At 39.3% G+C, this 12151-nt stretch overlaps 2 protein-coding genes across 3 annotated transcripts; one reads left to right on the forward strand and one right to left on the reverse strand.

Annotated features, from left to right (window-relative positions):
* The first annotated feature begins 89 nt into the window (after nt 1-89).
* LOC145493402 (golgin-45-like) lies at nt 90-6080 on the forward strand. Of its 2 annotated transcripts, none has more exons than XM_081472869.1 (9): nt 90-388; nt 488-591; nt 725-768; nt 1095-1765; nt 2057-2115; nt 2503-2643; nt 3300-3428; nt 4056-4332; nt 4626-6080. In XM_081472869.1, the coding sequence occupies exons 2-9, from the start codon at nt 551-553 to the stop codon at nt 4797-4799; spliced, it is 1536 nt and encodes a 511-aa protein (XP_081328995.1). In that variant the 5' UTR covers nt 90-388; nt 488-550; the 3' UTR covers nt 4800-6080. The 2 variants fall into 2 exon arrangements, with proteins under 2 accessions (XP_081328995.1, XP_081328996.1); XM_081472870.1 differs by having other exon boundaries at nt 90-230.
* A 2613-nt stretch (nt 6081-8693) lies between these two features.
* LOC145493403 (A-kinase anchor protein 14-like) lies at nt 8694-12147 on the reverse strand. The gene is made up of 4 exons (XM_081472872.1): nt 11703-12147; nt 10138-10317; nt 9917-9969; nt 8694-9757 (listed from the first exon to the last, which is right to left on the reverse strand). The coding sequence occupies exons 1-4, from the start codon at nt 12006-12008 to the stop codon at nt 9673-9675; spliced, it is 624 nt and encodes a 207-aa protein (XP_081328998.1). The 5' UTR covers nt 12009-12147; the 3' UTR covers nt 8694-9672.
* Nucleotides 12148-12151: the final 4 nt, after the last annotated feature.

Raw genomic sequence — 12151 nt, forward strand, 5'->3', positions numbered from 1 at the left:
AAGGGTCAAGTAGTATAAATAGTCGGTAGTTTACTCTCTCCTCCCGACAGGGGTGCTCAGCTGAAAACACAAGTTGAACGCTGGGATTGTTTCTGAAAACATGGCGGACGTGACGAGTTCAGCATTTTATTCGTCTATTTCCAATTCTTGTGATAGTTTGTTCCCTTTTATAGCATTCTAACAGTTTCTAAGCTCAGAAGATATACAGGATCATGGTAGATTTACTGTAAGTTTTAATTGTCTCCGATCACGAGCCTTCACCCCGGAACTACATCATTTCCAGTTTCATTTTACAATTTTGCGCAATATTTTACGTACGTACACGTAGACGTTGTTGATGTAAACGCTCCTAACCTTGCAACTGAGCACCTGAGATCTCCTTAGGTTTGTGTTTTCAGTGATTTATATTACTTATTCAATATAAAATTCGATAATTGGTTTAGATTGGTACTAAATTACTTAGTATATGTCCTTGTTTTTTTTTTAGAACTTTTCCCGGTCGTTGCAGTTTTCAGTGGTGTTTTGATATTCCTAACTGACTCTTACAAATATGGCGAAGTTGTTTGAGCCACATCCCTTAGAAATGGAAAGGTGAGTACAATTGTTAGGAGCTTCGTTCGATTTAAAGGGTTATAGTATACGTTTAGTTAAGCTTGCTTAGACGAAGCCAACTCTAATTTTATTTTTTGTTAAATCAGATTCTTATATATTTCCATTACTGTAGGTCTTTGCTACACAGACGAGAAAAGGATGCTGAACATGGTTTAGGTGTGTTAAGATTGGAAGTTCGTTTCATTTTGGTAGATAATGTAGATGTTGTGGTTCAAGTTTACCCATCCCCCCCCCCACCCCCCTCTTTCCCCTGGCATACCCCTGGCATTTGACAATTTCTGGTGCCCTGGGAGGTGGGAATGCCTCAAACAAGTTATTTGTTGATTGTCATATGAATCTGTTTACAAGATTCCCTGGATAACTGTGATATTTAAGATATGTTTTGTATAAGTCTTAGAAGAAACTATTAATCTTGGTTGTTATTCAATGGATTTGGCATGCTTTACATGACTGGCTGGTGAAGAATGTTTTTCAATTTCCAGTGGATTATAGTAAACTGCCTCGATCTAGTGGAGATGGTATGGAATTTTCATCAAGCAATTCAAGTGATGGAAGCAGCTCTGAGGGTAGCGAAGAGAGTGACTCATCACAAAGAATTAACAAGTTATTATCTGCTACTGGTGAAAGGCAAACCTTACTAAACCATGCTACTAATGCTTCAACTGGATTAAGAACTAATGCTCATTCAAAGATCTTCAACGCCAACCGCAGTAGCATTCACACTCAAGTTCAAAAGCAGCAAGGAAAAGAAATACCTAGTGTTTACCCTAGATTAATTCAAGCTAGTCAATTACAGGAGGATAGCGTAACTGCTACAACTAGAACACAAAGGGAACAGCTAAATAATGATGGACACACTAAACCTACCAGTATTCAGCGACGGAATTCAACAAATCTTCTTCTTCAAGGAACTGAACTTCCACTGTTAAACAGTCAGTTGGGATTATCACTGAGTGCCAATGATCAGCTTGTTTCATTAGCCCCACCCGCAGTAAATCTAGGCTTTGGAGATGGTCTTTCTAAGTCAACTGTAGTGGAACAGACGGCTGAGTTTATTGACCACCAGAAAGTAATCTGTGATCTTGAGGAACACAATTCAAAGCTGGTTGAAGAGAAGACAAAACTTTCGGTGCAGCTGGGTGTCCAGACAAAGGTTCGGATATCATAGTTATCTGATTGTGGTTGTCACACTGTGTAAATAAATGTCTCTCATTGGATTCTTGCTTTTGACCAGCTGGAGAAACATCTTCAAAATTTTAGCCTCTCTCTTTTTTTCCCTTTGTATTTTTTTGGTGTGAGAGGTTTTCTCTGAATTCTCCTGTTTTACAAAAATACACAAGCTACATATTACCACAAGGGATACCTACCATAAAACAGACTTACATGTAGCACACTGTTTATAGAATTTCTCAGTAAATTTATAAACTCTTTTCTCTTTGCACAGGTAAATGCTGAGATAAAGAGGTTGTTAGTGGCATCAGTTGGAGAAGACATTGGCAACAGGTACATGTAATCAGTTTAAAACTTTGTGTTCTGCAGATGTTTAATAAAAGGATAAATTGAACTCTCTTAAATACAGAGTTAGTGGGAAAAATGTAAAAGATGTATAATTCTTCTGAGTAGATTATCTGTCTGAAATGTGGTTAACGATGAATGTCTGAAAAAAGTCTTAGAATTTTTCAAATGCTGTGCACAGGAAGTTTGTGGCTGTTTTTGTCAAATTTGCCATTATGTGTGTGGTTTCACTCATTACACTAAGGTTAGACAAGGAAACATGGAGACTGAAAGTCTTGAATTTTGCAGGCAAAAATATGTATTAGTTTGTGTGTTAACAAATGGGCCTCATTTTAATAGTGCAGTCGTCTTGTTCTTTGTCATAAAATGCTTAAGGTTGGAGGACTTAGTCAACAGAAATGTTCAACAAACTGTGGAACTTAATCACTGGAAGAAGATGTGCGAGGAATACTCAGAAGAATCGGACAGATTAGAAATTGAGTGTGATGTATGGAGGACAAAATTCCTTGCAAGCAGGTAAAGTCCGCTGTTGTAAACAGAAATGGCAACTAAAGCATCAAAGAAAAAAGTCTTGATAAGCCCAGTGGCTTACATAGAACTGCAGGCTTTTAACCACTGTTTCTGTATAGAATCTCTCTTAGAAATAATTTTTATTATTAAAAACTGGATCATTGGGTTTTGCAATACAAGAGTTTTCATTGGCTTTGCCATCATGTTATACATGTATGTCGAGTCATTATACCACGCTCTAGAAGTATGGTAGGCTTGCACACAATTTTTTGGGGCATTTTTATTTTCATTTTAATTTAGTCTTCTATATTTTGGAGACATTTTTAATAAAACAGTTATTCCACTTGCGCTTGGATATGAGATGATTATAACCAACTCAGTGCGACATGCCTCGTTGGCCATCTACCGTCTTGTATCTAACGCACACTCAGGGAATAATTGTTAACTATCCTTTGATTGGATGCTAGTATACCATCAATTCACTGGACAGTGTAGTTATAAGATTAAACACCTGATAGAAGCAAGTTGTGAGTTTAAGTGTCATCTGATGCATGACTAAACATGACCATGTAATTTAAGAGCCATCATCATGTTAAAGTTAACCCACAAGGCATAAAATACAGGGTATAATTATGACTCACAGTATATCTTTATCACTTTAGAATGATGTCAGATGAACTGTCCAGTTGGAAGGTAACCCTCTACACCAAATTCAGGCAGGCTCAGAGTGCCTTACAGAGATTACTTGATGAGCGAAGTCAGCTTCAACGGTACCTCACTCAAACAAAGAGGTCAGTCTTTTTAACATTGTCTTCATAGTCTCAAAAGAGCAACGTAGAGCAATATTATTGTGGAAGATTGTGCTGACTATAAAGATATCCTTGTTTTTTATGTCGTTTTGTGTCCAAGCCCTTTGTGTGCATTTTTAAGGTGGCTTACTACATTTTTTTCCAAGACTCAGTAGTGCACATTATGTTTGCCTGCTAAGATGTCAGTGTTAGTTACGCGAACCAAAATTTCACAAGCAGCCCTGAGAAGATTTAACAAAAACAACTTCATCACTTGAATGATTCGTGTTAAACCAGTATGGTTTATGCATCCAGTGTCTTGCCCAAGAACATAACACAATGACCCTTGCTAGGACTCACTCAGTCCAGAGTCCAGCATGCTTACCATGATGCTAATGCTTCCGCTTTGCCTACAATGCTCGGCATTATTCTTATTGGCTAACACTGCAGACTACATGATGTGTCACAGGGCTTTGTAATACATGTTGTGGGCCAGTGTGTAATTCTGGCTTGTAGGTTTATCCTTCCGAGCTGGTTTTGAACACCACAGTGTTGCAGAAATATTTTTTAGTACTCATACTTTTTAAAGTTTTGCTATAAAGCAATGGTAACGGAATATCATAATTTCAGGTTAATTCAGTCCATGTATTCAATGTTAAAGAGTACAAGTGGTAAATATCAAGATTCATCCCAGTCTACAGTACACACCAAAGGTTTAAATGAACAGAGTATCTTGGAAATGGCTTCCATAAATAGCTCTTTAGCTAAGGAGACCCTAGACCTTGCTCAGAATGTTTTGCCAGCCTTCTCATTGGCAGAGACATCACTGTTATTAACACACGAGTCACAGGAGACACTGGAACAGCTACAGATGGAGCCAACATCTGCTGAAAAACTGGCTTTACAGGTAAAAGTAGTATATGGTAAATATTCACCAATGTTCACGTCACCAGTGAGGTGATCAGATCTGGTGATTGGAGTTTTCAATTTCAGGTTTATTTTGCTTTGTCAGGTGCAAGATATCACTGCAACTTTGCCATGGTTGGAGACTTAGATTATGAGACCCTTTGACTCAGCACTTTGAGTGAGAAATTTTCAAAACACTCTCACCAAGATTAGTATTCACCCTGCCAAATCAGGTTTTGCCTCATAAAATTTAATTCAATTTAGTCACGATTTCTTTGCGTGCATTTTTTCCAGGTTTTGTCCAGTGATGTCGACCTCCAAGCTGAAGAACAGCAACTAAGAGGTGTAATGAAAAGAATGTCTCAACAATACATGGGACATGATTATCAAAGCCGGTTCTCCACCAGAAATTTTCGAGTAACTTATGATTGTTGCGATCGATGCACTGGTACACTTCATGTGGTGTAACACGTTAATTGGCTCGTCACCATGGTCTACTGAGCTCTCGTATGGTTAGCACTAAACTCAATCCCCTGAGTTTTAGTACTGTTAAGTGCTGAATGTTACAATGTGATTATTGACTGAGTTGGGGATGTAACAAGCGAAGTACTGTGGGGAATACTTGGAGAGTGAATCTGCTGGGTCGGAGCAGAAAATTGGCTCTTAAGGACAGTCAGAAAGACTAAAGTTACTTTATTTTATTCCATTTTATTCTATTTTATTCTATTTAACAAGTCTTTCAAAAGCGCACAATTGAATAATTGTACGGTAGAAAGAAAATATAAACTAAAATTATTTAATATTTGGAATGAATTTAAACGTAACTGATGGAATTGAATTTTTAAAGAGAGCAAAATATTTTTGAAGCGTGTTTTGAAATCGTCTCTGTACATTTATGAAATATACTGCGGCGACACCACACACTACAACTGCATTGTAAAGAAATGTTTTCTCGCAGTTAGATTAACCTTATAACATATCAATAGCACAGCTGAACTCGTTTTTAAAGTAATATTTGCCTGCACAAGCGCCTAGCTCTATTATCTACACCTAAATTGAAGAAATCAATTCGACATGATGTTTCCACTCTACGCCGGAGAAATTAGAAACGGAGCTTTATTTCTACGGTTAGGCCTATCGTCCACACTAATCCGTTACGAAAACGGAGCTTTTCGTAAACGCTCTTCAAACCGGAGGAATTTGAAGACGCCGGCTTTTCGTTTTACTGTGGACGAAAAACATTTTGAAAACGGAGCTTTTCGAAAACGACAGCTTCACGATAATCACGTGATTTCCCTGACCGAGATTTCCTCAAACGCAAATCCAAAATGACCGGTGATTGTTGCGTTTTTAAATTTCTCTGGCGTAGTGTGGACGCAGAACATTTGATGCGTTTTGAGATTGAAACCTCCGTTTTCAAATTCCTCCGGCGTCATTTGGATGGGGCCTAAACCGTCGGCCGTAGTTTATTTTAAAATGAAAACAGGATTGATCAGTGGAGTCAGGCGTCGAGGACCATGGGACGCTAAATTTTGGGAGCAACTACACAATTCAGGACCACTTTTGAAGGTGCCCATATTTAGTGGCTCGTTTGGCTCGGCAGTGGATAAAAGAACGAACAATAATCTATATAGGTCTATATATTTAGTGGCTCGTTTAATTTGGCTCGGCAGTGGATGACAAAGGAGCAAACGAGCCAAACGAGCCGGCTCTTTTGGTGGATGATTAAAAGCGGCCCTGTATTCTGTAGTTTAGCCAAATTGTGCACTAGAAGAGGTCTTGACTAAGACGAGGCTTGTTATGCTGTAGTTTCCATACCGAATAATTGATAATAATTGACCCCGAAGATCGGTATGCCTATCGGGAAGCCTTGAGTTGATATTATAGGTATTTACCACCCCAAAAAATTAACCCTGCCTGTTGACAGCTATGGCGTTGGCGTGAATTTTTTAAGCCAATCGCTTAGCGAAGGGCAAAACAAAAGCAAATGCACATTACTTTCGGCACTCAAATAAAAACCGCTCTATGTAAGAGGCATGTTGCCATTGGCCCGCGTCTGTCTGCCATGTCGTGGGTTCCGTAACGGTTTCCTGACTCTTCTATGACTAATTTCGTGTACGTAAGCACAACAAGTGAACGAGGGGAATTAGCAAGTGAACTATGTGAACCAGCACTGCAGGTGAATAAAGTGAACGAGCAAGTGAACAAACTAGTCGAGCTTGCATGTCAACCCCTGGACTGGCAAGTGCGCCAGATATCTCCGTCATGTCAATTAGGCGAGGCAGCAAGCGACGCAAATGAATTACATTTTATCATATAAACACCGGTGAAATACCAGGATTTTTCCTTCTACTAAAAAATCATATCTTCATCGCGCGCAGCGAAGATACCATTTTTATCTTTCACACTGTGAAGATATCATTCCTTCTTGATAACATTTTTATTTTGTCCCTTCACTTAAATTTGTTGATGTATGATCGAAACATCTTCGGATCTTCGGTCGTCCTCGGCAATCTTCGGTAATTTTCGGAAAATGTTTGGAGAATGTTCCGAAGCGTTCGTCTGGCCTTCGGAACAATTTTTGAAAATCTTCGGAAATCTTCGGAAAGTGGTCGGAAATCTTCGGAAAATGGTCAAAAACGTCGTCATTAGTATGTTTATGTAATAAACAGTAATTAACACTCAAAGATAAAATTCGTATCCACGCGCGGGCATGTAATATCCTCCATGTCAGTAGCAAGTGGAGCGACTGAACCAGCAAGTGAGATACGAGAGCCTGCATGTGAACTGAGTGAAACAGGTAAACCTGTGGATCATCCACGTGGACCGGCAAGATAAAAGGCCTGGTGAAGCAGCAAGTGAGCCAAGAGAAGGGGGCGGTACATTTCGCTGACCCCCAGTCCATGGACTACCACGATGGACTACCGAAATGGACTACCTAAATTACCTACCCAAATGGTTTACCTATACGGACTACCTAAGAAAAGAGAAATTCCAATTGTTTCCAACAGTTAGTGCCTGCAGATTTTCTGAAAAAAAAAGCAATCTTTTTTTTTGAAATTTCTCTTTTTTCAGGTAGTTCGGAAAAGGTAGTCCATTTTGTAGTCCATGTAGATAGTCCATTTAGCAGTCCATTTAGGTAATCCATCGCGGTAGTCCATGGACTGGGGGTCAGCGAAATGTACCGACCCCGAGTAAACTAGCAAGTAATCCAAGTGAATCTGTTAGCATGCAAAGGAAGTGAACCAGCAGGTCAACCAGGTGAACAAGCATATAAAAAGATAAAAAACTGAACAAGGTGTACCACCCAATGAACAAATTAAAAGAGAGGAATCAGCAAGTGAACGAAGTGAGCCAGCAAGTGAACCAGCTGTACCGGCAAGGAAGGTGTCCAGCACATGAAGTAACGGAACTCCAAAGTGAAGTAAGTAACCAGCCAATCATGTGGACCAAGTGAACCAGCAAGTTCACCAACTGAACCAGCAATTGAACCATATGAAATAGTAAGGGAAGGAATCAGATCAGAAAGTTGAGAAAGTAAAAACAAAGTGAGCCAGGAAATGACCCAAGTGCACCGGTGACTAAAACAAATGAAACGTCAATTACAAATGAAGTGAGTGAACCAATAAGGAAACCAAGTGAAACAGCAGCTGACCGGCTGGCGAGCCCTGCGGCAATAAAACCGAACAAGGTGAATCGGCAAGTGATTCAACAGGTGACCCTGCACGTGAACCAGGAGATGAACCAAATGAAAAAGTAAGCGAACAAGCAAGTGGACCACTAAAATGAAACCAAGTGAACCTGTAAGTTTACGAAGTAATCAGGCGTCATGTAAACTAAGGGCCTGTTTACAAGGAGAGACGGTTACCCTATCAAGCGGGTTAACCCTAGCTGTAGGGCAAAAGACAGCCCGGGTTTACAAGCAAAATTTTACGGGTAGCGCAACCCTACAACCTGGGACAACTTAATGTGCGGTTACACTCTAACGGTCTGGAAACAATTAGAAAGTTAATCCGGGTAGGCGGGTTAAACCTACCTGGAGTGTTTACAAGGGAAAAGGTTAATGAGTCAAGTGTGACTCAGCACGTTTTGTGTAGATATCGAATTTTGCGTGGGCATCGAGCTTGTGTGGGCATTGAGGTTTATATCTTGTCTTGGCATCAAGCTTTGTCCGGGTATTGAGACTTTGGGTGGGCATCGAATTCTCTGTGGACATTGATGAGTGCTGTGTGTATATAGAGATCGAGTTTGGTTTGCAGGGTCAGTTTTGTAGAGGTCATTTTAAGTCTCGTGTTGATACAACACCTAGTGGACTCGGAAAGAAGGGAAGATACTGGGTGGAACAAACGCGTAACTCTTAAATTGCTTGATAGGAAATAAATTTATTGCAGTTGTTATTTTACACATGGGAATTTCATATAATATGTATTTTGTAACAGAGTTATTAACAAGGTTTTAAACACGGTCCTGCCGACATGCATCGACCCGTAGAAATAAGCAAAATACGGGAGTATCTTCACTATGAGTGTTGCCTTTTTGTCAACTGTCCAGTGGTGATGTTTTAATTCTTCTTTGTTGGTACGACTTTTGTTTCAACTTGGATGACGAGTGTGAAAAACTTGAGAACCACAGAGAACTGGAGACAATTTATGGTTCTAAAAAAAGCCAGCTATTCTGGCCCACGTTATGCTTCCTGTGATTCTAAGATAGATCTGCTACGGGTACACTTAACACGTTATTTACAGTAAATATTGTTCTTTACTCTGCTATTAAAGAAAACATTGAGCTATCTTGTTTCAGATAATTAGGTAGAGTAGGTATACTGCACTTGGGAGAGGTTTATTCCAGAAATTGTTGGTAGAAGAGATTTGACGCCGTTTAGATGCTACATCTGAATAAGATCAAGTTTTAAAATGAAAGCTTGTGATTCAACAAATCAAAAAAGAGATCAACAAACCGCAATTGAACACTACGTTTTAGCTTTTTCTGAAGATCTATGTACATCACACTACGGACATTCTATTCTTGATCTTATCTATTATAAATCCTGATTCTCAAACTCGAAACAGCTAACTGTGTCTGTTTGATGCCCAAAAACCCCTTTATGAAACCTAAACTAAAATATAATTCAGTATGTTACAAGCGTGTCTCACTTGGTATGGATTACAACTGTTTCTGGGCAGATTTATTTTCAAGCAATGAGTTTTTGCTCAGCTTATCAAGGAAACTAAAGACTTCTAATTCGCTGTTCATCTCAAAATTCTGGTTTTCTGTAAACTTTTACCATATAGTATTTCCACACTGCTACATGTAATGAACTGCAGAGTTTCTAACCACTGGATTAGAATTTCACTGAGTCCATCAGTCGAATCTTGCTTTCTATGACATCCTTTAACCACTTTTCACGAAACCTTGTTTTACCAGGCCTGACAATAAGAAAGAAATAAGCACAGGATTACTCAAGATTTGAGCTGAGGAATCTTCTTCTGCAGAGAAATAGGAACATGTATGGGTATGGATGGTTCAAATGCCTTTAATGCAAATCTGAGAGAATGTAGACAGTCAAGATTTTTGTTCACACATACCTGTGGACAAGACGGTGCGTCTCAAAAATATAGTAAACTTCAACTGGAAAAGTCTGAAACAGGAGACAAAATAATTGATCCAGCACTAATTTCTCTTCACTGGGTCAAGCAAAAAGGTAATTAAAAGAGGTAGGAGATCATACAAATATTTTTCATGTTAGCTACTGGGACCACAACCCGTCCTTCCTTGTTGAAATCATTCAATAAATTTAATATCATACCTTAGGCTTAAATTTGCTAACTTCAAGAGTGAAGTAAACTGAAGCAGTTGCTCTTGGAATGGGTCTTCTCCTGGTTGGTATACTCCACTTGACAGCATAGCGATATCGCCAACTGTAAGGGTGTTCCTCTTCTCTCAAGAAGTCAATGCAGTACAACCAGCACTTGTCACGTTCCCATGTCTGCAACATGGTTGATAAAGCTTCATTTTTCCATAGTCATATATGCATACAGTATATATTAACTATTTCTTATTCCCTGGATGGTATGCTAGTCTGTTATATAATTTGTCAAGTTTACATCTTCAGCAAGGGATTGTATACTGAAATCTCCTCTAAGAAATACCTTTCCAGGACTGTCATTAAGTTCTGATTCACCTATAGCCTTGATCTTCAAACCCATAACAATCTTGTTACTTCATAGGCGAATTGTATCAACTTCAGCAAGTTCACCCATAGCATCAAGAGTCCATCAAGCATGCATGTTCAGCCGTAACAGCCGCTACAGGTTACAACCCTTATTGACCGCCCTGCCTGTCTAGAAGTGTCAACTTAGGCCCCAGTTATATGGTCTCGGGTACCCAAGACAACCCTCCCCCTAAGGCAACTTTGTCGAGTGCTTATATGTGAAAACATAGTCCCTGTAGGCCGAGTCAAAGTTGACCCTGCATGATTATTCATAATCCTTATTGAATTATCAAATGTACAGATATCCCTCTTTCTTTGAGTTTCACTCAGTCATGGTGGGTTTTGCCGAGTTAATTTTCACTTCTTTGATACAAATTTCTTCTTTGAATCCTAAATCTAGGCATTACATGACACTTGCCACACCAAGAGTTGTCCTGGTTAGGCGAACCAAAGTGTTTATACGAAGAAAAGTTGACAGTCCTGCTTGCTAGGGTTACCCCATCTGCCGAGGTGAGACAACTTGCCCACCCAAGTTGTCTTGCCCCCGAGACGGGTTCACAGTCCAATTGGTTGATTTTGCAAAAAAATATGTGTAAAGTTACCTCGGCCAGGGTAACTCGGGGGGAGAGTTGTCTCGGGTACCTGAGACCATATATATGGGGCCTGAATTAATAAAGCAGGTACACAGTTACACATAGCATGCATAGGTGAGTGTTAAAAAAAGATGTCCAAAAAATGCCTTAATTTTCGCTTCATATAACTACTTTAACATTTTCAAATACATTTTATACACTGAAGAGAGACCCATCATTTCACCTTACTATAGTATGTTGCGATTAACTTTTCAGGATAGTATATACTGTAAATTTGATTATTATGATTTCGAAGTTAATTTCTATTAAGCTATCCTTTTTATCATTATTATTTATTATCATCTCATGTATAACTTATGATTTGTGGTGACTCGCCTAGTATGGCCGTATGGGGTCTTGGACACTTGCGGGCCTCCAATGACTACTTCTATTTTAAATATATTCTTTTTAGATATATACATTTTTCCTCATTTTCTTTTCTTATGTTTAGTTTTAACCTGTCATAAATTGTAATAGGTACGGATACGCTTAAGTTTATTCCATTTCCTATCTCATTGATTAACTTACCTGGATAAATTCCTCAATCTTTTCTAACCCTCCAGCGACTGTAAAGTTTTCAGAAGTCATCCATTTGATATTGGGTATCTCATATCCCGTCTCAGGATCTATTGTGGGTTCATCATCTTTAACATCAGGAACGTCTGATTCCTTTGCCCCACTGGCGTACACCGACAATCTTCGCCGCGCATTATCAATTGCTTCGTCTACGATCTCACGAGCCTCTTCTTCGTAAATTTCCTCAAGCGTTCGATTTCCAGGAACCACTGTACGGATGATTGGTGCAGGTTTCTTTGCTGTACCTGCAGAGGACATCGTGCTTGAAATGACAGACTGAAAAGGTTATCGTTCGCTGCTTTTGGCAAAAACCCTATCATTCAAGTTTGTCCACCATTTTGATTTAACTCGGTTTCCATGGTAACGATCATTAAGCCACGCATTCCCTTTCTCAGATACCG

This window comes from Orbicella franksi, chromosome 7, assembly GCF_964199315.1.
Source record: "Orbicella franksi chromosome 7, jaOrbFran1.1, whole genome shotgun sequence".
Lineage (NCBI taxonomy): Eukaryota > Metazoa > Cnidaria > Anthozoa > Scleractinia > Merulinidae > Orbicella > Orbicella franksi.